At 44.6% G+C, this 27,824-nt stretch overlaps 1 protein-coding gene across 4 annotated transcripts in view; it reads right to left on the reverse strand.

Annotated features, from left to right (window-relative positions):
- Positions 1-5,035: 5,035 nt before the first annotated feature.
- Positions 5,036-27,824, reverse strand: part of LOC129830458 (glutamate receptor-interacting protein 2-like) — a 54,483-nt gene continuing 31,694 nt past the window's right edge. For 2 of the 4 annotated variants that reach the window (XM_055893043.1, XM_055893045.1), the window contains exons 10-24: positions 21,425-21,544; positions 21,015-21,179; positions 20,564-20,750; positions 17,673-17,818; positions 17,339-17,419; positions 16,014-16,077; positions 15,562-15,707; positions 14,958-15,102; positions 12,389-12,528; positions 12,024-12,203; positions 11,696-11,861; positions 10,524-10,638; positions 10,131-10,334; positions 7,664-7,810; positions 5,036-7,573 (exon numbers count right to left, since the gene is read on the reverse strand). In XM_055893043.1, the coding sequence (XP_055749018.1) occupies positions 7,376-7,573; positions 7,664-7,810; positions 10,131-10,334; positions 10,524-10,638; positions 11,696-11,861; positions 12,024-12,203; positions 12,389-12,528; positions 14,958-15,102; positions 15,562-15,707; positions 16,014-16,077; positions 17,339-17,419; positions 17,673-17,818; positions 20,564-20,750; positions 21,015-21,179; positions 21,425-21,544 (2,204 nt within the window). In that variant the 3' untranslated portion in view covers positions 5,036-7,375. Of the gene's footprint in view, positions 7,574-7,663; positions 7,811-10,130; positions 10,335-10,523; positions 10,639-10,665; positions 11,152-11,695; positions 11,862-12,023; positions 12,204-12,388; positions 12,529-14,957; positions 15,103-15,561; positions 15,708-16,013; positions 16,078-17,338; positions 17,420-17,672; positions 17,819-20,563; positions 20,751-21,014; positions 21,180-21,424; positions 21,545-27,824 lie in introns of those variants that run through there. The other 2 variants (XM_055893044.1, XM_055893046.1) reach the window with 2 other exon arrangements.

The raw sequence follows: 27,824 nt of genomic DNA on the forward strand, positions 1-27,824 counted from the left end.
ACATACATTCCCCATGTCACACCCTGACCTAACTAAAATAATAAAGAAAACAAAGAATACTAAGGCCAGGGCGTGACAGTACCCCCCCCCCCCCCCCCCAAAGGTGCGGACTCTGGCCGCACAACCTGACATTGAAGGGGAGGGTCCGGGGTGGGCCTTATTATGGCGACGGCTCGGGTGCGGGACGTGGCCCCACTCCACCATTGTCAATACCCACTTTGGTGGCGCCTCTGGAGCGGCGACCCTTGTAGCAAGTCCCGGACTGAAGACCATCCCAGAGGGCGCCACCGGACGGAGGGGTAGCTCCGGACTGAGGGACGGCAGCTCCGGACTGAGGGACGGCAGCTCCGGACTGAGGGACTGCAGCTCATGGCTGGCTGACGGATCTGGCTGCTCATGGCTGGCTGACGGATCTGGCTGCTCATGGCTGGCTGACGGATCTGGCTGCTCATGGCTGGCTGACGGATCTGGCTGCTCATGGCTGGCTGACGGGTCTGGCTGCTCATGGCTGGCGGACGGGTCTGGCTGCTCATGGCTGGCGGACGGATCTGGCTGATCATGGCTGGCGGACGGATCTGGCTGATCATGGCTGGCGGACGGATCTGGCTGCTCATGGCTGGCGGACGGCTCTGGCTGCTCATGGCTTGCGGACGGCTCTGGCTGCTCATGGCTGGCGGACGGCTCTGGCTGATCCTGTCTGGCGGACGGCTCGGGCTGATCCTGTCTGGCGGACGGCTCGGGCTGATCCTGTCTGGCGGAAGGCTCGGGCTGATCCTGTCTGGCGGACGGCTCGGGCTGATCCTGTCTGGCGGACGGCTCTAGCGGCTCGGGACAGACGGGCAGCTCTGATGGCTCGGGACAGACGGGCAGCTCTGATGGTGCTTGGCAGACGGGCAGCTCTGGCCGGCTGAGGCACACTGTATGCCTGGTGCGTGGTGCCGGAACTGGAGGTACCGGGCTAAGGACACGCACCTTCAGGCTAGTGCGGGGAGAAGGAACAGGGCATACTGGACCCTGGAGACGCACATTAGGCCTAGTGCGTGGTGCCGGCACTGGTGATACCGGGCTGGGTACACGCATCTCAGGGCTAGTGCGGGGAGCAGCAACAGGACGCACAGGACTCTGGGGACACACAGGAGGCTTGGTGCGTGGTGTAGCTACTGGTGGTAATGGGCTGGAGACACGCACCATAGGGCTAGTGCGTGGAGGAGGAACAGGGCTCTGGAGACGCACAGGAAGCCTGGTGCGTGGTGTAGGCACTGGTGGTACTGGGCTGGGGCGGGGAGGTGGCGCTGGAAATACCGGACCGTGCAGGCGTACTGGCTCCCTTGAGCACTGAGCCTGTCCAACCTTACCTGGTTGTATGCTCCCCGTCGCCTGACCAGTGCAAGGAGGTGGAATAACCCGCACCGGGCTATGTAGGCGAACCGGGGACACCATGCGTAAGGCTGGTGCCATGTAAGCCGGCCCGAGGAGACGCACTGGAGACCACCGGCTTCATGGCACCTGGCTCAATCCTCAATCTAGCCCGGCCGATAGAGGAGCTGGTATGTACCGCACCGGGCTATTCACACGTACAGGAGACACCTTGCGCTCTACTGCGTAACACGGTGTCTGCCCGTACTCTCGCTCTCCACCGTAAGTACAGGGAGTAGGCGCAGGTCTCCTACCTGACTTCGCCACACTCCCTTTTAACCCTAACTCTAACCCTAACCCCAATAAATTTTTGGGTTGTACTCGCGGGCTTCCAGCCTTGCTTCCGTGCTGCCTCCTCATATCGCCTCCTCTCGGCTTTAGCTGCCTCCAGCTCTTCCCGAGGGAGGCGATATTCTCCCGGTTGTGCCCAAGGTCCCTTTCCATCCAATATCTCCTCCCATGTCCATGAATCCTCTATGCTCTGCTCCCGTTGCTGCTTTACACACCGCTTGGTCCGATTCTGGTGGGTAATTCTGTCACGATCGTCTATCGGTGAGAGAGAGGACCAAGGCGCAGCGTGTGCAAAATACATTCTCTTTTATTTCGAGAAGGGAAAAACACGCAACGAACACTATAACAAAACGAAACAAAACAACAAACGATCATGAAGCTATAAACGTAAGTGCACACACAAGCTACAAACGTACAACATAGACTGTTACCCACAAAACCCCAATGCCTATGACTGCCTTAAATATGGCTCTCAATTAGAGACAATGAACCACAGCTGCCTCTAATTGAGAACCAATCTAGGCAGCCATAGACATACAAACACCTAGACAAGACACTGACCCATATCCCATACAAAACCCATAGACAATACAAAAACACATACATTCCCCATGTCACACCCTGACCTAACTAAAATAATAAAGAAAACAAAGAATACTAAGGCCAGGGTGTGACAGTAGTGTTTTTGCTGACATTAATGTAGTATTCACTATTGTTTTTTGGTTTTATTATCTTTGACATAGAAGCGGAGGCTTTCTCCTTGAGGAAACTAAAATAGCACATTTTCCATAACCTGTAGGTAGGTAGGACTGGGAAGGATATGGATAGATAAAGAGCTTCTGCTCTTTTGAATAACATGTACGGAACACACTATATGGTCTATACTTACCATGTATACCCACTTATGGGTGGCCAAATTTGGATATGGTTGAGGGGAACGGGCAGGGTATATGAAATACTGTAGTATTTACAATAGTTTAAAAATGGTAGTGTTTTTGTGGACTGTAGTGTTTTCGGACATTACTGCAGTATTTACTATAGCATTCTACAGTATACTACAAAATTATACATGATCGAGGGATAGTAGTGTGTAGTATAGTATTCTACAGTGTACCACATAATTCGATAGTAATGTAGTATTATATGGTAAACTGTAATATTTTTTCATGTGACTACACACATTCACTTCCAACATGATACAAGGTGTTTTCTACATTCATCCATATACCCAATATTTACATATTGACTGTGACTTAAAACAAGTGCATTAAAATAAGGAGGCTTAAATAACCACACAATAAAAGTGTAGCTTGTGTAATTATCTAAATAATGTTGGTGTGAAGAGCAGACTAATACTTCATTTTAGCAATCACAGAGTGAATAAAATATTATTGCCTGTAATACTGACACCCAAAACCCAAACATATGGCAGCAGATCTACAAGGTCTGCCATGAGAGGTGACTGTATAGTTCCCCTAAGGAAAAGCACCTTTAGTAAATCCGCTTTCTCTGTGAGAGCTTCCCATGTCTGGAATACACTGCCATCAGACACACATAACTGCACCACATATCACACTTTCACAAAATGCTTGAAGACATGGCTAAAGGTCAATCAGATTTGTGAACATGGTCCCTAGCTGTGTGTTGCCGCTTTCCATGTCTGTTGTCTGTAACTTGTGAGGTGTGGAAACACTTCGTTGCTTTTATGAATTTTGTCTTACTGCTTTTTGTTCTATGTTGCTCTGTCTGTATGCTACGTCTTGCTTGTCCTATGTTGCTATGTCTGTATGCTATGTCTTGTTCTATGTTGCTATTGTCTATATTGTAATTGTTTTTAATAACCTGCCCAGGGACTGCGGTTGAAAATTAGCCGGCTGGCTAAAACCGGCACTTTTACTGAAACGTTGATTAATGTGCACTGTCCCTGTAAAAATAAACTCAAACTCAAATTTGAATAAACTGTATTCACACACCCCATCAAAATGACAACTCACAGACCACTTACGCCTGGCCACAACGGCGACCCAACCAAATTCACATAGAAATGTGTTATAGATATCATTCTCGTTGAAAGCAAGTCTAAGAAGCGATAGATCTGTTCTATGTCCACTATTTCTATGCTTCCCATACTGAAGTATGTGTTTTCCATATTTTACTTTAAACAGCTTCAAACAGCTGCAAATACAATATTATTGGTTATGGAAAATATATTTCACAGTGGTTTAGATGGTACAGTGACTCAACACTATACTTGCTTGTTTTGTCACAAACTGAAATTTAACTTCCAACAGATTAGAAACAGAGACGTCATGCCTATTGAAACGTGCCTCCATTAGTTTAATCCATGTAGTGTTAGCCAAAATGGACATTTTAGCGTCACCTTAAAAGGTACAAGGTGACACCTTGGAATGGCAGACAGAGACATTGAACAGTTGAGAAGTCCATCTGGTGTTGGGGAAAACTCTGACCCTGTCACCAGGGCAGGAACATGTGCGTTTAGTGAAATTTGTGATGAGTTACCTTGAGTAATCTAATACCTGATTAATACTGAAAGGAACATAGCATCACTGCTCATCTTCCCGTCACCTTCATTATCAATACTGTTTTGTTGAGCAAGTGCTGCTTCAATGAATCACAATACAACTTGCACTCCACCCCCCAAAATAGCCAATTATAATTATTTGAGCTTGAATCTTCCTTTGCCCCCTTGCTTCGGCCTTACATTGACACAGGGGTGTCAAAGATAGTCTTTTCAATCCGTCCCACAGGTGGCTAGTTAAAAAACATATACCTTGTGGATGTGATAACAGACCTATTGTATATAGTCTCTTCACTCTATCCAGCTTGCTAAAGGTCCTCAAAATGAAATCAAGAAAGTCAGGGCGCACCGAAAATGTTGAAATCGATGGATAGAGGACTAACTTTTGCAAATTTCTAAAGCGAGGAAATATAATATAATACACTAGTTTGACAAACCTGCATTGACATTTCTGGTAAATGATCCTAGGTGTCCCTTCTAGGCAAGTGAAAACCATGTTGACACCTCACCCACAAAGACGTGATGGTCACATCTACAGAGAAGTGAGGGTGGCGGGACTGAGACCATTGTAGATTTATGGCCAGCTTGTTACCTGGGATCGACAGTGTTAGGGGAGGCTGGCCAAATCTGGCTGGAGCAAGGTCTTTCTTGGTAGAAATATGCATGAAATCATGATTTAACTATATGTTTCAGGACATGTTCTTTCTGCAAACCTTCCTTTGCTTAATGTCCAAAGGTAGACTGGGCAAAGATAAATGGCTATCATAGAAGAATTCAAGAAAGAAAAAAGACTTTCCTCAGATCTTTATTTTCATAAAAAGCAGGAAAAACATCTCTCACTCAAGAATCCAATAACATCTTACAAACCAATTTCCTTCAGCCCCCCCACCACTTAAATAGCTATGCTTGGATGCAGCTGGGGGACAATGTAAACAGAAGAACTGTACAGAAAACAGATACTGCACTAAGTCACATCTTACATACAAAACCACATATGCAGAACGTCAGTTCAAATAAAAACACTGTACTTAGGAAGGGAGACCATGTTGTATAGACTTTACTGAATAAAACTCAGAACCACCTCAAATAAAACAAAATAAAACCAAAAATGGGTATCTGTATCAAACGTGTGACAGTATGAGAGCAACATAAAAAACATTCTCAAAACATGTTTCCTCTCTGAGGATTAAAAAGCAGTGAGTTGAGTCCTGAACGGGACAGCATGACTCTGTCTCACATCTCTTCCCCAGCCATTACATGACAAGAAACAAATCGTATTTCCACTGAGGCAACTTGGTAAGCAGGCCAGGGCGAGACGTGTTACGTAAGAGCTTTATAAAAACATAATGGCATGATTAAATGGGAACAGCTCTGGAGAAGGTTCTATCTGACTGAGCAGGACAGAAGATGGCAATTGTTCAGCAGAGAAAAGCTTTAAAATTCCCCCTTGTGAACAATGCAAGCTTTCTATGGGTGGGACATTAAATCCTATAGCTACATGTTTATGCTTACCATGATGGGAGGGAGAAACAGCCATGGAAGCTGGGGGAAATACTCTCTAATCCAAGTCCATACCCTATGGAGTGTTGAGGGCTAATACTCAGCAGATACATTAAAATGGGTTTAAAAGGAAATCATTCATCATCTCAATTGAAAGGTATTTCGTTCCACATTTGTCAGGGGATGTGATTCACTTATGAGGGTTTTTGTAGAGAAACCACTGTACACCTGAGAGTTGATACTGTACTGTAAGTACCTCTGGTGTAATGCCTTCTGAAACATGTTTGCATAGGACTAAAGCCATGAGGTTTTTCTAGTCAGGAAAAACCCCTGGCCTCACAAGATATGCTGATACTGAGGGTACAATTTTAAAGAGGTGTAGGAGAAAAGTGAGCTCCCGGAACATAATCAGAATACTATGTTTTAATGACAAGGAACACTCCTTTAGAGTGTGACACAGCTTTTCAAAACAACGACTGTGACATTATCCCCATTAGTTGTATAATACATTTAAATATTGAGTGATAAAGCATGTCAATTCTAGTGCACGAATCTGATTTAGGTGACCTTACTAGTGCAGACAAGCACAAACGGTGTGTGGTTTGGTTTCAGAAAGATGGTGAACTCGATTACGTAAAACCATTGACAAGAACCTTGAAACAAAAACGCTGATCCCAAAAAGTAATGAATGACAATTGTCTGCTCAGTCTATCCAGTAGCTAATAACATGGTGTGAGAAATGTAACAAGAAAAAAGAAACATTCTGCAACAACAAAGGAGTGATAAAAAAAGGCCTTGGTAAGTATTTGTCTTCACGTGACGCCCATAAAACTTGGACCCAAATCAATTTTCACAAACATTTTAGACTTTAGGACAGAGAGTGGGGTATCTAAAATAGAAATGTCTGCAATACTTGGCAAGTAACAGTGAATGCCAGCTTAGCATTCTACCTATTTTGTGGCGCTAACAGTGAGGGGGGCTCGCTGGCCAGGTCGGGCTGAAGGGAAGGAAAGGGCAGCCAGCCAAGACATGGCTAAAATAATAGTCCAGCACAGCATGCCTGGACTCCTCGAACACCCACATGTGCGCACGTTCGTGTGTCAAATGTGTGTGTACGTGCAACTCCACCATCCCCCAGCAAGAGGTCACAGAGTGTCACAATTGCACACATTTAACTTTTCTTTTTGTTGAACAAAAACTGAAAAAAAACACTGTGGTGGTGCTGTATCCCGAACACACCTTCTCTGAGAGGGAAGTGGGTGTTTGTTTCTCTGGGATTTCTGTCGAGTTGAGCAGGCTGAGTCAGACGCTGTTACCTAACTACATGTGGTTCTGCCCGAACAGCCCCAGAAGCCTGACTGAGCCTTCTCCGCTCTAGATCACATGAACACAGTGACTAACATTGGTCACAGCAAATGTATGTGTGTGGGAGTGTGAATTAGTGACTGACTGTGTGTTTATTCACGTACACATGTATTCTCACATGTGAATGTGATTCTGTGTCTATGTACAAGAGATATAACAAAACAAAACCAGCGCGTGAGACGTGCAGTGCCTACATGTCACATGGTATAATGTGTAACACCATTTGAATGTGCTATTATCCATTACCTCCCCCCTGCACCTTTGTCACAGGGCGATACTATTGGTCCTATAATGTAGGAAGCTGAACAGGGAGTCAGAAGGGTCCTCGCAGTCCTGAGGTGGCCCATTATCTGCCTGTGCCAGGGAGTTTCTGCTGATGACCAGGTCCAAGCTGTCTCCTGCTTCAGTGATGAGAGAAACAGCCAGGCAGCAGTCAAAGTCTCTGGCCCTCGCTCTGTTCACCTGGGACAGGAGCGTTCAGTTCAACATAACAAAGACACACAGTATTAATAGCAGATTATTTCAAAATGTGAGTTGAACAAATGTGTGTACCTGCAGAATGCGGTCATAGGGTTTCAACCCGGCCTGGTCGGCAGGACCATCTGGTCGGATCATGCTGACGTAGATGCCTTTGTCCAGGAAGCCATCTGACACACTGAAGCCAAAGTCTCCACGGTCTGCGTCCTTCCTCAGGGTCACCTATAGAACAGACAGTAAGGCACATTCACTTGATCCGTGTCAGTTGCCAAGCTCTCCGTTGGGTCCGGGAACAGTGCGGGGTGTACATTTACGTCAACTCTGAGCGTTATGGCGCTGACCCCCAAGGCCTAGCTCTCCGTAACCCTCACAACGACGCCTCCGTTGAAAAATAATGGCTCGCTCGGCGCACTGCCATTCTTGCGGAAGTCATGAGAATTGGGCTTTACAGGTCACATATCGCCACAGGCTAATAAGTGAGTTACGATATGGTTTAGCAATGTCAATGACGCAGATTAGCTATGGAACTGCATTCAAACACGTTGGCTGTCAGAGGAAATTATACCAATATCAACAATCACTCAATTACAGGAGGTTGGTGGCATCTTAACTGGGGAGGACGGGCTTGGGGTAATGGCTGGAGCGGAATAGACGGAATGCTATCAAACACAGCAAACACATAGTGTCCTTGTGTTTGAGGCCATTCCATTCCAGCAATTATCACGAGCCGTCCTCCCCTCAGCAGCCTCCGGTGTATTCCACCTGCAATTCATGTTTGTTTTTAAAGGCGTGGTTAGATTCAGTTACTAAGTGCTTGTGCCCTTATTCAATTCCACTTCCTAACGCAACAGTACACCGCAGCACAATAGAACAGACTGTACTGTACATGCAGTGGGGTCACGGCATGTGGCGAGGGGACAATAGCGCTCACAACACCAAGAGATAGTGCACTACATTATAATGAGCAGGTTCAGTGTGCAGTGTTATGTTCGTTATCTATTATCCCAAACACTGCATGTCCTGACTGGCCTGGCATTGACTGAGTCCAGATACACTCCAGTGATGGGCAGGGTAGCCCGAGGTTCAGTTAGTGAAGGGTGAGGCTCAGGGTAAGATATGAATTGAACCCAACAGGCATGTTCTCCCTGTGCCATATTATACAACGGGTGGTTCTCATCCTGAAGGCTGATTGGTTAAAAAACGCATTCCAGCCGGTGTCAATTCCACAAGTTACCACTAGCTAAATCTATGACGTTAAAAATGCCTATTTACTCTGTTCCATCTGACTGCCGCAATCCACTGTCTCATCAGCCCAGCCAGGCAATTTATACACTTGATCTCCACCATAAAAAGCATGTCGACATTATCTCCCGTTTCTTTTAGACTAACATTTCGTTTTCAACAGCGGAGATTCGTATAAACCTTGCCGTCTGTCTCTCCGACATCTGCCACATTGTTTCAATATTCAAATTCCGATCTCCAGCTGTCCCATGGTGATGAAAGTGTCGGGAGTCGGGACGAGACAGACAGGCTGCGTTTCTCAGCCAGTTGAAATCATGAATCAGCTGGCATCATATGTATGGACATAAACAAAGAATTATCAATTGAAAAACGAAGCTGCAGCTAGTTTGCGGTCTTTCCAGCTTCAGTTTGAAGTGATTGTGTTAGCTGTATTGTTGGCTAGCTCCTCTGAACAACCGTGTCCTGACGAGAGAGCACGTTTTCTATGCCAGGCGAAATCGCGCCTCATTAGCTCATTGTTATGGACGTAACCAAATAAATGTCACTAGAAAACAGATTAAACAAATGCAGCTACTGTTATAATTCTGGCTGCACTGTTTGACGCGATTAAGATAGCCGTAGTTGGCTAGCTAGAAAGTGATAAGAACGTTGCCAGCCAGTATGGCAATGGAACATCTAGAACGAACGACTGGGTCGCGTCCATAGATACAGAACGAAAAGCCTGAACGACTGGGTCGCGCATCTAGCAACCGAAATGATAGAAAGAACAACCAGCCTGCTTGGGTAGAAACCCTAGATTTGTGTCGGGACTATATATGGTGGAAGGATGAAAAAGTATGACTAAATTCATCAAAATAACGTTTATGAAAGTATGTCAATCATTATGTGAATATGTTGGTAACCAGTATGAAAGTGGTAATGTCCTCGAAGCCGGTGTTTGGAGGACATATGTGTACGGTTTTGACTTTGTTTCAGGCTTAACAATACCTGTTCCAATATATGCTCCAAACACCGGCTTCAAGGGCATTATCACATAAATGTGGAGCAGGGTCAGGCTACAGTTCACTGATCAATAGCTTCACAGGGTTGTCTGCATACTCGGTCGATCATATGGTAGCTATCCATGCTTTAAGCATGGATTGGATTGGAAATCAAATCCACATCATTCCCCACGGACCAGGGGTTGATATCAGTTTGCATTTCAAGTCAGTAAGTTCATGAAGTGGACTGAAAATCCAATAATTTGTCAGTCCATGAATAGGAACTGAATTGAGATGCCCCCTCCCACCCTGCTATGCACCTTCAGTAGTTCCAGGGCTGTCTCCTGGGTCTCTCCTCTCCCTCTGGGGGGTGTGTCCCTGGTCCTGTTGGACCTCTGCAGGTTGCCTTTGGTTTTGGGCTCGTCATGGATGGGACCCCTCTTCACAGGACTGATTGTGCTCTGTAGCACTGAGTCTTCCTGGGACGCCAGATACAGGCTAAGAGTGCTGCCTGTCATGGACGCCTGGGAGAAAACAAAATGATGGGCATGTGAAGGAAATAACTTAATATATTGCACGCACGTACCTATCCACACACAGCTTGACTGAATAGAAAAAGTGGCAGCAGGTGTCTGGACTGTCTAGACAATCAGACTTTTGTATTGCTTCATTTAGTAGCAGATTGAAACAGATGGGAGGGAGATGTAGCCTACCTCCAGGTCCCTAAGTATCTCTGATTGGCCGCAGGTCTCTAGGTCCTGCAGGGCCTGGGACCAGAATGTGTTCTCCTGGTTCAGGGTGCCATGGCAACGAGGGGGGCTGGCGTATCTATGACAACGCAGTAACCAGAACATGAGAGGAGCCTTGCTGTTCTGGGACTGGGGATGCCTGCTTCTGGTTTGAAACGGGTGTGGCCTGCAAAGCAGTGGGCATTACACTGCATCGCACTGCGTCGCGGAGAGGTCCTTTAAAAACCTTTCAGGCCTCAGGGAGGGCAAGCGTTAACTCTCTCACTATCACAGTAGAAGGCGCAAAACAGTGTATTCCATTAGAACAGACAGAGCCTTCATGCAGATAGTTCACAGTTTAAAAGTTCGGCCACACAAAAAGCCTTTAAGAGTTGACCATTTGTGGCGGTGAAGGTCACAAGTTGAGAAAAAAATCTAGTGATGAGTCAAGAGTGAGGCAAAAGACAAGGAACAGGTGTGTGTCTATTTGGGCCTTTGGGTGCTTTAGACGGACAGGTTTGGTGAAGACAGAAGCAACAGAGAAAAATATGTGTTTATGTGAAACACCAGGAACCTCACGGGCAGTTAGTAAAGCAGATTAGAGAGAGAATACCTGAGAAAGAGAGAAAAAGCACAGATAGACGAAGCATGACAACATGGATGAATGAAACAACTGTGGGGATTTAGAGAAAAATTGCATATTTCTTGGATTCACTTTACAAATTGATAGCTGGCAGTGAATCAATACATATTGAGTTTTAGACTAAACCAAACTTGTTAATGTTGCTCATTGCTTACATACATCAACGGAGGCATACAGAAGGCATACTTGAAGATGAAAAGGAAAAAATAACAACATTGAAAGCCACAATATTGAACATTGTTTGATGTAAAATTATTATACCTATTACCTATTACACTTACTTAACACATAGTTTTCTTAAAATTTCTTAAAGCATTGTTGGTTAAGGGCTTGTAAGTAAGCATTTCACTGTAAGGTGAATTGTATTTGGCACATGTGACTTAGAATTTGATTTGATATGATCAAATCCATTTGCCATGTCCAGATCTGCATGTGCTTTAAGAGTAGGATAAAGCACAAACAGACCCGGAACCAGGCTGCTAATCCATTGTTCTCGCCTGAAGTAGGCACTCACCCAGCAGCCGTATCCCAGTCATCCTCATCGTATCTCCCATCGTAGAGGTGGGAGTGGTGGGTAAGGGCGGTAAGGCCAGTGGAGGTGAGGTGAGTCCGGGTCGGTTTGGTGCGTCTCCACTCATTAGGCTGGAAGGTCAAATCTGCAGCTCTGTGGAGATACGTTCCTGAACACAAAGGACAAAAACAAACATAAATACACATGATAACATTCTACCCACCCCTAACAACTGATTTCAGGACAGTCATGTGAGAATAGCAATCGTCTAAAGTGGCCTAAGCTGTTTGTCTAAACTGGTAATGACTGTGTGGCCGTGTTCTGTCCTCACCTTGGCTGCCGTAGCCAGTGTCGATGCCGGAACCGTCCCAGGAGCTCACGGCAGAGTACACGCTGGGCCCGGTGGCAGAGTACACCCCTGAGTGTTTACTGGTCTTCTGGGAGTCAGTCAGCTCATCGTCTGTGTCGCTCAGGAATCCTGCCTGCTCCGACATCTGCTGCCCATCCGATTCTGCATGGGAACAGAGAGAGACAGTGAATGGAAAGTCAAGACAGAATCCTAACTCAACGTAATGAAATGTCATGTATTTATGTCAATGAAACTCTTCTAACAAATACAAGGCTCGGCATGCCCTTCCATGCATACTTTTTTTTGAAAGCAACTTGATTAACAAACTTAACAACAGTAGTACATACCGTCTTGGCGTTTCTTGATCTTAAGGGTGACAGTCTCTCCGGCCATTTGGAGTAGATGGATGGCCTCACTCAGGGGTTTCCCCTTCAGACTCACACAGTTGATGGCCAGGACACGGTCCCCTATATGGATGGCACCAGTCCTACAGACAGAAGACAATATGACAAATAATATTTGTATTCCTTCAAAGGAAGACGCCCCTTGTCATTTCCCAGGGTATCATGAGACAACAGATATACATATCAAGCCTATTACAAACATTAGATAAGATAAGTAAACAAGAAGGTAATTGGTTGTTCAAACCACCTAAAACCAACTTGGGCATAGAGGACGGGAATAACAGCTCGAATGACATGCTGTAACGCCCTTAAACAAGTGTATGAACTTGTCTAGTGACAAAATGCAAATACTTTTTAGTTTTGTGTGCCAACACTAAGGGTAGGGGAAAAACACTGCAGCTAAGCAGTCACTACTTCACAGCTCTGTTCTCTTACCTGAAGCACATAACTTACAGGTTTGGAACCAGGCTAGGTCTGTGAGAGGTTTTGCTGAGAAAGCGACTTCCTGCTATCCTGTGGAAACCTTAGCTGTGTTCGAATACTCATACTAACCACACTAACCGTACTATTTGTGACGTGAATTGAGTGTATAGAATGCTTATTAGTCCTAGTATGGATATAGTTAGTATGCCAGAAGTTCCCGGATGTCGTACTACATTCGCCAAAATTTGAATTATACACGCAAAGGACACTATTTCCATACTTTAGGGCCCATAATGCAATTCTTCAGGAAATGGCAGTGGCTTCACATTGTTTTCAGATTTGAAGAAAATGGCAGAAAATATGAGCCGCCGAAGTAACAACGATACAAATTCATTGCTTTAACTAATTACAAGAAATGTTAAGAACACGTTGAGCAATGTAATAAATTACTTTTCAAATAAATTACCTTACACGTTATGTTGGCTGACAAATTGTTAGCTACACTATCCTTAAGAACCACATAGCATATCAATACAGCAGTATGTACCGGTATGTTAGCCAGCTACCTAACGTTAGTTGGCTACTTACACGTCAAACTTGCTAGTATATTAACTACAGGCTAACTACCCAACGTTTATTGACTTGATTATTCCCGCCATTCTTAGCTTAGCTAAACGATATAGTCGTTGTGCGTTCTCAATGGACATTCGGATGCTTTCAAAAATTCGCTTTCAGAGCACTCTCGTCTGAGTGTACCAGAGCACAGAATAATGAATTCATGAGCGCTCAACACCCGTTGAATATGGCAGACGTAATTCAATTGTTGCCAACAGCACAGTTACATTCACCCACGCTATGGATAACATGAAAACTGCCTAACCAGCTCTACTAGGGCGAGTAAAATGATCAGTAGGCTCATTTGTGCCTGGAAGTAGCTAGAAAGCTAGCCAACGTTAGCTTGGGTGTCAGAACACTCAAATCAACCCTACTCCCGAGCGTCCAGTATGCGCTCCGAGAGCGAAACGCTCTGAATTTACGAGCACACTCTGGCACTCCAGATTGAATTTAAGAACCCACCCGAAGTCGTAAAATGTCTAACAAGTCATTTGTCATGCTAACTAGCTAGCAAGAGGTTGCATAGCAACAACATCAACTTCCCGTAGAGAGGAGAAGAGCTAGGACGCTCAACTGAAAAGAGACTGTTTATAGTATACTAAAATGAACTAATAGTATATAGTATGTAGTATATACTCATTAAGTACGTAGTATACTTATTCGAACACAGCTCTAGTGTTTGAGCCTCCTAACCGTAACAATACAATAGATTATTATTTTTATTTTTTTTTACATATTTTCCTTTTTCATCCTATTTATCGAATATCATCAGCTGATAATATTGGTGAAACGATATATGGTTGGGCTCTAATAAGAAGGCGATAAAGGATATCAGTGTGATGATAGCTCCTTCTGTGTTTCAGAGGCTTTTCTGTATGGTTGCGGCAATGAGGCAACCAGTTTGGTGAGAGAGTAGCAAAGAGCTGATTAAGCAAATAACAGACCAGACAGCTATTGTTTATTGACAAATTTTACACAGTGTGGCTTTGAGGGTGTGGCAAAAATCACAGTTTGTCGGGTCCTTATTTCAACCGTAAATCACAACCATAATAGTAGAGTCGAGGTGCATCTCAATAGTCCAACCGTCTAAAGAGGCTTCGACTATCTATATATTATAGATCTATCTATTAAAGAATTGTACAGAAAATCCAGACAGAAAACAGATCCCGGGTAGGCATCCTCCATATTGCTTTCACCTACAGCCTGTCTATACATACAGTACAGATGAAGCAGAGGAGACAAGGAAAGGCTTTTGACACCTATGGAGCCAGTCTACGGGAGAATATCAATGATATACTCATCGTGTCCTCTCTCCTCGCCTCCTTCTCAAAACCCATTAGAGGAGAAGGTCAGAGGGGAGAGGACGCGAGGAGTATGCAATTGAGATCTTCCCTATAGTCTCATCACCTCGAACCACTCTTATAATAGGAGCGCCAACCTCATGCCCCTGACACCTGAACCCCAACCCTCTCACCGTTCAGCCAGGCCCTTCTTGGTGAGGCCTGAGATGACAATAGGGTCAAAAGGCTCCTCTGTGCCTGAGATGGTAATACCCAGCGGGCCGCTGTAACGCTTCAGCTCCACTGTGTAGATAATGGAACCAGACATCTCTAGCTCATCTGACAGGGAGAGAGAGAGAGCGCATAACCACACATGCTCAGTACAAATATGACAGTTATTACATAAGGGATAAATTGGACCAAAAAATAAATTCCACACTAGCTAGCACACATCAGACATGAGTCACAAATGAAACATGTAAAAACAGGCCACTTGACAAATCAAAGCACCATGACACTCTATACTTCATTTTACAGTTCTTTTTCAGATGGTATTTTATATAAAAATGTGCGAAAACAGTGGGCACTTACATCACAACCACATGAACTTTCTTATGACAAATGGTATGTAATGATGTTTGTTCATACTCGGTAAATAGACAGCGATGTTTTGATACAGTCTGGAGATGTGTGCATTAGGGAATTCAACCTCACTGGACAGAAATCTGTACTTTCAACCAACCTCTCCGCGCAACACTGCATCTTTATTGTTGAAGCATGACTCTGTGTTCATCCTACCAGCGTTATCCTCGTCCTTCTGGATCCGGAGCTTGACCATGTCCTCTGCCTGCTGCAGCACGTGCATGGCGTCCTCCATGGTGCAGTTCTCCAGACGCACGTTGTCGATGGCCAGCAGCCTGTCCCCTGGCTCCAACGTGCCTGTCCTATTAGCAGGCAGGGGAGAGGAGGGCAGCAAATTAAACCAGATGAAACATCAAGTGATTACTTGTCTGTTTGTACCTGGCATTCGCTTTGCATCTTAAAGATACTATTACCAGGGCCCTGTTTTTCCTGGTAAGGTCACATGGTGAGGAATAACTCCTGCTCATGACTAGTATCACTGCATTTCAGACTTAGCTAACACCAGAACAGAGGCAGTAAAGCACGTCATTCGTTTCGAGTCATCTAAAAACTGGATGTCTCTTTGCGTATCAGCCTGACTCCCCATGTGATTGGGATGTGGGACATACCTGTGGGCTATGCTTCCTTTTCGGATGTCAGAGATGATGAGAGCTTTTTCGGGTCTCTTGCTTGCTGTTCAGACAGAGACACCGTTACATGAAACGTTAATAACATCCACAGTGATAATAGCAGGGAATAGAAATCACATGGATCAGTAGTTACCTGTAGCCCACATTATTTTCATTTGCTCTGGATACATGCATGCTCCACTTTAGTGCACCCACCCACAACAGTCCCACATCATTGCATATATAACACGTTCACCGTTGGCTTGCCCTACTACTACCTTCAGTATATGTGGTATCACTTCCCTAAAATCCTCTCTGTGCTTACAGAGAATTTCTGTCCTTTGTTTTTCCAGGCTTGTTAAAGTGTGAAAGAGTTGATGATAAATGCTTGCATTAGACCACCATTACTCATCAGACATAATTAGGCAGTAGCTTTCAGTCTAAGAGACCAGTCATGGATCACAGAGCATTGATCCACAGAGAGAGAGAGACAGAAACTCAATTAGACCCAACCAAATCATGAGAAAACAAAAAGATAATTATTTCCAATGTGTCAAGTAATTAACAAAAGAACTGAGCAAACTAGAATGTTATTTGGCCTTAAGCAGAGAGTACACAGCGGCAGAATACCTGACCACTGTGACTGACCCAAACTTAACGAAAGCTTTGACTATGTACAGACTCAGTGAGCATAGCCTTGCTTTTGAGAAAGGCCGCCGTAGGCAGACCTGGCTCTCAAGAGAAGACAGGCTATGTGCACACTGCCCAAAAAATGAGGTGGAAACTGAGCTGCACCTCCTAACCTCCTGCCAAATGTAAAACCATATTAGAGACACATATTTCCCTCAGATTACACAGATCCACAAAGAATTCGAAAACAAACCCGATTTTGATAAACTCCCATATCTACTGGGTGAAACACCACAGTGTGCCATCACAGCAGCAAGATTGGTGACCTGTTGCCACAAGAAAAGGTCCACCAGTGAAGAACAAACACCATTGTAAATACAATCCATATTTATGCTTATTTATTTCCCCTTTTGTACTTTAACCATTTGTACATTGTTACAACACTGTATATATACATAATATGACATTTGTAATGTCTTTATTCATTTGGAACTTTGAGTATAATGTTTACTGTTCATTTGTATTGTTTATTTCACTTTGGTATATTATCTACTTCACTTGCTTTGACAATGTTAACGTATGATTCCCATAAGGATAAAGCCCCTTGAATTGAATTGAGATTGAATTGATATGAAGGCCAAGGATTCTAATGTTGGGCTACGTCGCCCCCTGCTGTTCGCATCTGGTATTCTCACCACTGATTGTGATGCCAAGTTCTACTCCCCTCCTCTTGGGCAGTTTCACATGGAACGTGCCACTACTTGGAACCACTGATTCTAATTGGGAACAAAAACATGAAATGAACAGATTGATTAAAGCATAAATAACACAAATTCAGACTGTCCTTTTAACTCATATTAAGGAAACATGTACTAACTATGACTGTGATACAGTATCTGGTTGTCTCACCTTGCTATCTTAAGATGAATGCACTACCTAAAGTCGCTCTGGCTAAAATATGAATGGATAAAAGGCGATGCCATTTCCAACTTTGATAAACAAACGTTAAAGAAAATAAAAAGGCTATACCTGCTACATCAAACTCGACCTCCAGAGTGACCTTATTGGCCAAAGCTGCATTTCGCAGTAGTTGATTGGCTTCCTCCAGTGTTCCGTTCTCTGTAGGGATTCTGTTGATTAACAGGAGTCTGTCCCCCACCTGCAGAAGTCCACATCTGACAACACAAAGCAGTTAGAAGATAAAAATAGAGGAAAAAGGGTAATTGTGTGTGGCATTCAGCATATTTTAGATGAAAATATAAAACTAATTTTCATACTGAATGTGGCCTTTATACAGTTAGACTAGACAGACATTTATCCAAATGACCAGGTGTTACGAACTGTTTTCCCCAATACTTCTCTCATTTACGGGCCTTCCCATTTCCCAGACCCAGATTAAGCCAACTCTGGAACCAAAAAGCATTTTCAGCGGAGACCATGATAGTCCTGCTGTAAAGCGATAAGAAACCTTATCCATGTTGACTAATACCATGAATCTGTTATATGGAACGAATACACATATACAGATCCATCTTGTTTTCTTTACTCTCATGTAGATTTCAGATATAAGTAAATTCATTAGGCCCTAATCTATGGATTTCACATGGCTGGGAATACACACCTTAAATCTTTAAAAAAATGGTAGGGGCGTGGATCAGAAAACTAGTTCGTATATGGTGTGACCACCATTTACCTCATGCAGCGTGACATCTCCTTCACATAGAGTTCATCGGGCTGTTGATTGTGGCCTGTGGAATGTTGTCACACTCTTCAATGGCTGTGAGAAGTTGCAGGATATTGGCGGTAACTGGAACACGCAGTCATCCAGAGCATCCCAAACATGCTCAATGGGTGACATGTCTGGTGAGTATGCAAGCTATGGAAGAACTGGGACACTTTCAGCTTCCAGGAATTGTATACAGATGCTTGCGACATGGGGCTGTGCATTATCATGCTGAAATATGAGGTGAGGGCAGCGGATGAATGGCACAACAATGGGCCTCAATCTCATCACGGTATCTCTGTGCATTCAAATTCCCATCAATAAAATGCATTGTGTTTGTTGACAGTAGCTTATCCCTGCCCATAACTTAACCCCACCGCCACTATGGGGCACTCTGTTCACCACGTTGACATCAGCAAACCGCTCGCCCACGACACCATACATGATGCCTGCCATCTGCCCGGTACAGTTCAAACCGGGATTCATCCGTGAAGAGCACACTTCTCCAACGTGCCCAGTGGCCATTGAAGATGAGTATTTGCCTACTGAAGTCGGCTACAACGCCAAACTGCAGTAAGGTCAAGTCCTTGGACGACGAGCATGGAGACAAGCTTCCCTGAAACGGTTTCTGACAGTTTGTGCAGAAACTATTTGGTTGTGCAAACCCACAGTTTCCTCAGCTGTCTGGGTGGCTGGTCTCAGACGATCCCGCAGATATATAAGCCGGATGTGGAGGTCCTGGGCTGGTGTGGTTTTGAGGCCAGTTGGAAGTACTGCAAAATTCTCTAAAACTACGTCGGAGGTGGCTTATAGTAGAGAAATTAACATTAAATTATCTGACAACAGTGCTGGTGGACATTCCTGCAGTCAGCATGCCAATTTCACGCTCCCTCAAAACATGAGACATCTGCGGCATTGTGGTTCTGTGACAAAACTGCACATTTTAGTGTGGCCTTTTATTGTCCCCAGCACAAGGTGTACCTGTGTAATGATCATGCTGTTTAATCAGCTTCTTGATATTGCACACCTGTCAGGTGGATGGATTAACTTGGCAAAGGAGAAATGCTCACAAAAAGGGATGTAAACTAATTTGTGCACAAAATCTGAGAGAACTAAGGTTTTTGTGCATATGGACCATTTCTGGGATCTTTGATTTCAGCTCATGAAACATGGGACCAACACTCTTCACTGACAACTGCCATCAACAATCCACTGAGTCAGGACACTGAAGGGCACAATCAATTCATTTTGTTACATTTTTTATTTGTTTTAACTGGTCCCGCCTGTCTTCTTCTGAGCAATGGGAAACCTTTAAGTAAACTTATTTTCCCGAAAAAAATGACTAATATTGAATCAATATGTCACCTAAGTTGAACAAATCTCGATCATCTCTCTGATAACGAAATGACTCTTCACCTTGCTTGACCTTGAATAAGGGCGCAGACACTTCACCAAACCACTTCCATTACGCACACACACAAACACACATGCACCCACAAACCCACACTCCTACTGTACAATCAGACACGTACTTACTTCCACGATCACATAATGATCAGGACAAACACATAGGAGCACTGTGAACTAGGATTCATTCACTAACCCCTGCAATTCATTTACCTTCGCGCCAGGGCTGAGGCGAACATCACAATACGACGTTCTGCTTGAGTCACTCCCTCCCAACGGCGGGAGCCTTTTAATGGTATTACACCACCCAGGGGACAAGGCCTTCTCTGGTTCATACAGACATTACCATTCATCTTACAAGACATGGAGAGAGACCACACACTGGCCTAATCGGTGCTCGCTGTTAATTGGCCTGTATCGTTTTACCTTAATCAATAAACAGATATTAAATGCAAGGATCAAAATGAAGAGTGTTGAAGTGTGGTGTGACAAATAAACTACCGGGAAAGTAGACTAGAATGCTTCTCACAAAAACAGATTCTAATACCACTGCAGGTATTCCAATTACATCAAAGCAAAGTGGCTAATGGAATTGATAGGACACAGTGTATCGAACACTGACGTCTTGGGATAGGTAGGAGACCCAGATTAATACTCCTCAGAGAAAGCAGTGACTCGCCTCATCACTCCTGATGATGGCCCACCATCCTCTTGAGTGACTAACACACTTTGCGTCTCTGTGTGGAAGGCCGTGTGCGCACATGCATCTCTTTGTGTGTTTGTGGGTCACCTTTCGGCAGGGCTGTCGGGCTCGATGAAGCGGATGACTGGGGGAGCGGACAGGGTCTCTGTGGAATAGACACCCCCCTGCAGCTGAACCCCAAACCCTAGGAGTGGATCCCCCCTCAGGACGACCTCGCTGGTCTCCACGTGAACAACCTGACCCCCAGGGCCCACTGAGCTGGATGATAGGGACACTGGTAGGGGGGTTGGATGGATAGGAGGAAGAGAGAAAGAAGAAAATGGTTAGAGTGAAAAGAGCGCGAGAGAGAGAAAGGGAAAGTGAGTGTTCGAGAGTGAAAAGAAGAGAGTGAGTCAGCTATCAGTCTTTCCATCAGTCAGTCTACGTCAGTGATCCGTCATCAGAGCGGTCACCACTTTGACGAGGGGAGGCCGGGTAAATTCTCAGACTATTATAAAACGCTGGTATGAATTCACATGAAAAAAAACAATCCACATACGTGAGCTCTTGTGCTCCTTACTCCGCTGGCATCTCTTGTGTGTAGTGCTGTGGGGGCTTGTGGGGGCGACGGGGGGGATGGGGCAGGGCAGGGTGCTGCTGCCCTGACTGCTGCTGTACCCTGAGGTGGCTGTAGAGGAAGGGGAGAAGCCACCACACACCAGAGCTGAAAGGACACATGCTCATAACATCAAACCAATGCAAAGAGAAATCCCCTTCAAGGTAGAATAATGCAACTCGCCACTTGACCTGTAACTCCACGTGGGCTACATATGATGCTAATACAAAGTCAATGATATCATATCAGATATCATACTGATGATCAACAGCAACTCAAAATACATACGTGCAACAAGAAAAAGTCTATATACTGTACTATACCCAGCAGCATATTCACACATTCCAATTTACATTTGCAGTGGTCCTGCTGGGTGAGCTGGTGGCTGGGACTGCTCCATGTCTTGCAGTGTTGGGTGTGGCTGTAGTTGGCAGTGGGCTCCCAGTGGTGAAGGTTGCTTTTCTGTACTTTCACTACGGCCACAAATAAACAAAACGACATTCAATAATTGTTTATTAGGAAAATATTAAGAAAACCCTGGGGCAGCAGGTAGCCTAGTGGTTAGAGTGTTGGACTAGTAACTGAAAGGTTGCAAGATCGAATCCCCGCGCTGACATGGTAAAAATCTGTCGCTCTGCCCCTGAACAAGTCGGTTAACCCACTGTTCCTAGGCCGTCATTGAAAATAAGATTTTTTTTCTTAAATGACTTGCCTAGTTAAATAAAGGTAAAGTAAAAAAATCACACACAAAAAAAAATTTGCTCTATCTGCTCAGGCATGGCAATGCGCTAAATTCTACCCATAAAATCCTGCTTTCCTTTCCATGTCTACATTTACTCCACACAAAGCCTGCAGGATAACACCATGCAGAGTAATTGATATTTAATGTTTCCTTCATGGTACGCTAGATAATCCTGTGGCATAATGTATTTTTGTCAACACAGGAAAATCTGTGAAACACATTTAATTAAATTAATTGAATGGAGCAAAGAACGACAGAATGGATGATCTTCCTTTTTTAAGTTCATTAACAAGCTTCAACAAAGCTGCATGTAGATTGGAGAGCATTTAAACATTTCAATTTGGGAAGAAAGAAAAAGAAACTGTTTAAAAAACACTGTCAGGTCAGTCAGAACTAACTCTCACTGAGCTAATACTGCCTTGAGTAAAGAGAGGACATGCCATGAGAACCTGCCTTCATTGAACACAGCTGAAACCCGAGAAGCTGATTGCAGATAATGCCTCTGTCATGATGATAAGGCATTTCTGACCTCTCTCCTGATTGGCAGGTCAATACTGACCAATTGAGCGTGAGCTGTCAGTGTCAAACCTGAGGATAAAGGGTCTGCATACAAAGGTTCGGCTTGCTCCTAGAAGAATCGGCTAGGTAAAGCGACAGTCTGTGCTCGCATATTCCCTATTCCCTCGCATATTTTTCTTGAAAAACAAGAAAAAGGCTGAAATATGACTGTTGTTTGTCCCTGCTAATACAACGTAGCAACAACATTTTAATGATTTTTTTATTTTACCTTTAGGCAAGCCAGTTAAGAACAAATTCTTATTTACAATGACAGCCTACCCCGGCCAAACCCGGACGATGCTGGGCCAATTGTGCGCCGCCCTATGGGACTCCCAATCATAACCGGATGTGATAGAGCCTGGATTCGCACCGTAGTGTAGTGTGAACAGTAGTGAACTGTAGTGACGCCTCTTGCACTGAGATGCAGTGCCTTAGACCGCTGCGCCACTCGGGAGCCCTAGCCAGAAACACTTCCTGAAATTAGTCAGAATTAAGAAATCTGTCATAAAAAAGTCTTAGTCGCACAATTTTACATCTCACCAAGATGTTTGGTGCAGTAGTTCTCAAGTGAAAATGTTTGCATTGAAACTAGTCTCTCGTTGACAACACGTTCATGTTTCCACTCCTACTAGAAGTAGTACTGTTGATCAAGTAGTAATTTTCAACAACAACACAAATTGTGAGCACCTACAGCCCCCCGCCAAAAAAAAATGCCTAACATACTGACCAGACTGGACACGTCGCGTGCGCAAGCGTTTCAAAATAAATTTAGAAATCCATGTTATTCAATTATTGCACGCACACTGCTCGCGAGCGTCTGCGATGCCAAGTGCTAAAATAGAACTCCTTTCTATTTCTGACGCAGATCGCACTGACAGTCCTTTCTCTCCCATCTCCTCATTGGTTTATAGAAGCAGGTACCCATGTGCCATTTCCTCATTGGTTATACCCACGTGGGTGATTGAAAGACGAAATGTTTTGCTGGTTGTCGTGGTAAAAGTGTAGATGCCAATCACCATATAAATTCAAAGATGAAAAAGCCTGGAAGGAGGAGAGATGACTAGAAACGATTCGGTTGGCCGTTTTATGTGTGGATTAATTGTAGGAGTAGAAGACCTTGAGCATTTCAGGTAAAATAACAACTCAATGTTTATATCCCAGGACAAATTAGCTAGCAACAGCAAGCTAGCTAAATAGGACAAATTAGCTAGCAAGTGCAAGCTAACTAGCTAAATTGCCATGTTTAATGCTTTTCGACCTGTCCCCAAATTAATGTAATTGGTTCAGAGTTTGTTTTGATATTTTAACCTGCGTGTCGTGATCGCATTTGGTGTAAGGGGACAAAATACATTTATGCACGATGGCAAGTTCATGTGATTGGAGACAGATGCCACACAATTAAGCAATAAGCCACAAGGAGGTGTGGTATATGGCCAAGATACCGCGGCTAAGGGATGTACTTAAGCATGACACAACGCAGAGTGCCTGGACACAGCCCTTAGCCGTGGTAAATTGGCCATATATCACAAACCCCCAGGTGCCTTATTGCTATTATAAACTGGTTACCAATGAATTTAGAGCAGTAAAAATAAACGTTTTGTCAAACCCATGGTATACGTTCTGATATACCATGGCTGTCAGCCAATCAGCACTCAGGGCTCGAACCACCCAGTTTATAACAGAGAATAATGACTGTTCTGAAATGTTCCACTTTTTTGATTGCATTTACAGTGCCGATAGACTTGACTCCTTTTACAAATTATTTGTATTCTTAAATGCTATAAAGCAAAGGTTATAGCCGAAAGATAAAGTATTGGATGTTATTTTCAATGTATTAAAACCAAATTGTTTATGAAACAGGAAAAAAAAAAAAAGGAAAAATATGGAGTTATGCTCCACACTTGAACGCACCCAAACCTTGCAGCTATATTTAACGAGGAGAATTACACACGGCAGTAATCCTCAGTGCTCCATTTGTACAGTCTTAATCTGTGACAGCCTCCCCCCTCACATGGAAGGATTTGCAGGAAACATGTTAATACACTACATGACCAAAAGCATGTGGACACCCACTCGTCGAACATCTCATTCCAAATCATGGGCATTAATATGGAGTTGGCCCCCCAACTATAACAGATCCTCCACTCCTCAAGGAAGGCTTTCCACTAGATGTTGGAACATTGCTGCGGGTACTTGCTTCCATTCAGCTTCAAGAGCATTAGTGAGGTCGGGCACTGATAGTTGGGCCTGGCTAGCAGTCAGCGTTCCAATTCACCCCGAAGGTGTACGATGGGGTTGAGGTCAGGGCTCTGTGCAGGACAGTCAAGTACTGGACCACTCTTTGTGCAATGGGTCATTTTCATGCTGAAACAGGAAAGGGCCTTCCCCAAACTGTTGCCTCAAAGTTGGTAGCACAGAATAGTCTAGAATGTCATTGTATGCTGTAGCGCTAAGATTTCCCTTCACTGGAACTAAGTGGACTAGCCCGAACCATGAAAAACAGCCCCAGATTATTATTCCTCCCCCATCAAACTTTGCAGTTGGCACTATGCATCGGAGCAGGTAGCGTTCTCCTGGCATCATCCAAACCCAGATTCAACCGTCGGACTGTCAAATGGTGAAGCGCAATTCATCATTCCATTAAACGCGTTTCCACTGTTCCAGAGTCCAATGGCCACGAGCTTTACACCATTTCAGCAGACGCTTGGCATTGCACATGGTGATCTTAGGCTTGTGTGTGACTGTTTAGCCATGGAAATTAATTTCATGAAGCTCCCGACTAATAGTTCTTGTGAGAACGTTGCTTCCAGAGGCAGTTTGGAACTCGGTAGTGAGTGTTGCAACCGAGGACAGACGATTTTTACACACTACGCATTTCAGCACTCGCCAATCCTGTTCTGTGAGCTTGTGTGGCCTACCACTTTGCGGCTGAGCCGTTGTTGCTCCTAGACGTTTCCACTTCACAATAACAGCACTTACAGTTGACCGGGGAAGCTCTAGTAGGTCAGAAATTTGATGAAGTGACTTGTTGGAAAGGTGGCATCCAATGACAGTGCCATGTTTGAAAGTCACTGAGCTCTTCAGTAAGCCCATTCTACTGCCAATGTTTGTCTATGGATATTGCATGGCTGTGTGCTCGATTCTATAAATCTGTCAGCAATGGGTGTGGCTGAAATAGCCGAATCCACTCATTTCAATGGTGTGCACATACTTTTGCATCTATAGTGAATAAACCCATGCATGTCTCACAGATTCAGGACACCTGGTTAAGTCCAAGACATTGTAGTATGTCTTATGAATGAATTTAGGTAAACCCCAACTTCCATCTCACTCCGTGGTCCTGTAAACGTTTGGCTCCTGCAGCTTAGAGATAAAACTCACCTAGAGTGCTCTAAGAACGGAGTGCTCTAAGAACTCTATTTCCTATCTTTACTGAGGAAGAGAAACGGCTAATATTTTTGTTGCCATATCAGTCTTACTAAATCCCCCCGCGAGGATTAGACAAATTGCATTTTATGATCACGTATAATACCCAAATCGTATGTATCATTCAAATGTAATGTTGTCGTTGTGGCATTTCATTTCAATAATGAATCTACATCTAGTCCAAGTTTGAAGGACATAAAAAATGACATTTTATAATCATAAATATAAAGTCAGTCAAACACTTCCTGATTTTTTTTCTCCATTATCTTGAGTTCATGGTTAGTGATTACAGTCCAACTCCATTAGGTAGTGGGGGTCTCGCTAATGACTCCACAATGTTTATTTTTCAAAACAACCATAAGAACCGTACACTAAAGCTAAGACGCCCACCACAGATAAGACAGCTACTGTAGTTGAGACTAAGCCACAGCATAGTTCTTCTATGCTCCTGAATCCTGCTTACAAGCAAAAATTAAAGCAGGAAGCATCAGTGACTAGATCAATAAAAAAAGTGATCAGATGAAGCAGATGCTATGCTACATGACTGTTTTGGTAGCAGAATATACTCCGGGATTCATCCGATGGCATTGAGGAGTACACCACATCAGTCATTGGCTTCATCAATAAGTGCATTGATGACGTCGTCCCCACAGTGACCGTACGTACCCCAACCAGAAGCCATGGATTACAGGCAACATCCGCACTGAGCTAAAGGCTAGAGCTGCCGCTTTCAAGGAGCAGGACTCTAACCCGGAAGCTTATAAGAAATCCCGCTATGCCCTCAGACAAACCATCAAACAGGCAAAGCATCAATACAGGACTAAGATCGAATCGTACTACACCGGCTCTGACGCTTGTCGGATGTGGCAGGGCTTGCAAGCCATTACAGACTACAAAGGGAAGCACAGCCGAGAGCTGCCCAGTGACACGAGCCTACCAGACGAGCTAAACTACTTCAATGCTAACTTCGAGGCAAATAACACTGAAACATGCATGGGAGCACCAGCTGTTCGGGAAGACTGTGTGATCACGGTCTCCGCAGCCAATGTGAGTAAGACCTTTAAACAGGTCAACATTCACAAGGCCGCAGGGCCAGATGGACTACCAGGATGTGTACTGCGAGCATGCACTGACCAACTGGCAAGTGTCTTCACTGACATTTTCAACCTCTCCCTGTCCGAGTCTGTAATACCAACATGTTTTAAGCAGAACACCATAGTGCCTGTAACCAAGAACACTAAGGTAATCTGCCTGAATGACTACCGACCCGTAGCACTCACGTCTGTAGCCATGAAGTGCTTTGAAAGGCTGGTCATGACTCACATCAACACCATTATCCCAGAAACCCTAGACCCACTCCAATTTGCATACCGCCCCAACAGATCCACAGATGATGCAATCTCTATTGCACTCCACACTGCCCTTTCCCACCTGGACAAAAGGAACACCTACGTGAGAATGCTATTCATTGACTACAGCTCAGCGTTCAACACCATAGTGCCCTCAAAGCTCATCAATAAGCTAAGGACCCTGGTACTAAACACCTCCCTCTGCAACTGGGGGCGGCAAGGTCAGGTAACAACACATCTGCCACGCTGATCCTCAACACAGGGGCCCCTCAGGGGTTCGTGCTCAGTCCCATCCTGTACTCTCTGTTCACTCATGACTGCACCGCCAGGCACGACTCCAACACCATCATTAAGTTTGCCGATGACACAACATTGGCCTGATCACTGACCACGACGAGACAGCCTATTGGGAGGATGTCAGAGACCTGGCCGTGTGGTGCCAGGACAACCTCTCCCTCAATGTGATCAAGACAAAGGAGATGATTGTGGACTACAGAAAAAAGAGGGCCGAGCACGCCCCCATTCTCATCGACGGGGCTGCAGTGGAGCAAGTTGAGAGCTTCAAGTTCCTTGGTGTCCACATCACCAACAAACGAACATAGCCCAAGCACACCAAGACAGTCGTGAAGAGGGCACAACAAAACCTATTCCCCCTCAGGAGACTGAAAAGATTTGGCA

The sequence above is a fragment of the Salvelinus fontinalis genome, chromosome 31 (genome assembly GCF_029448725.1).
Source record: "Salvelinus fontinalis isolate EN_2023a chromosome 31, ASM2944872v1, whole genome shotgun sequence".
Taxonomy (NCBI): Eukaryota; Metazoa; Chordata; class Actinopteri; order Salmoniformes; family Salmonidae; genus Salvelinus; species Salvelinus fontinalis.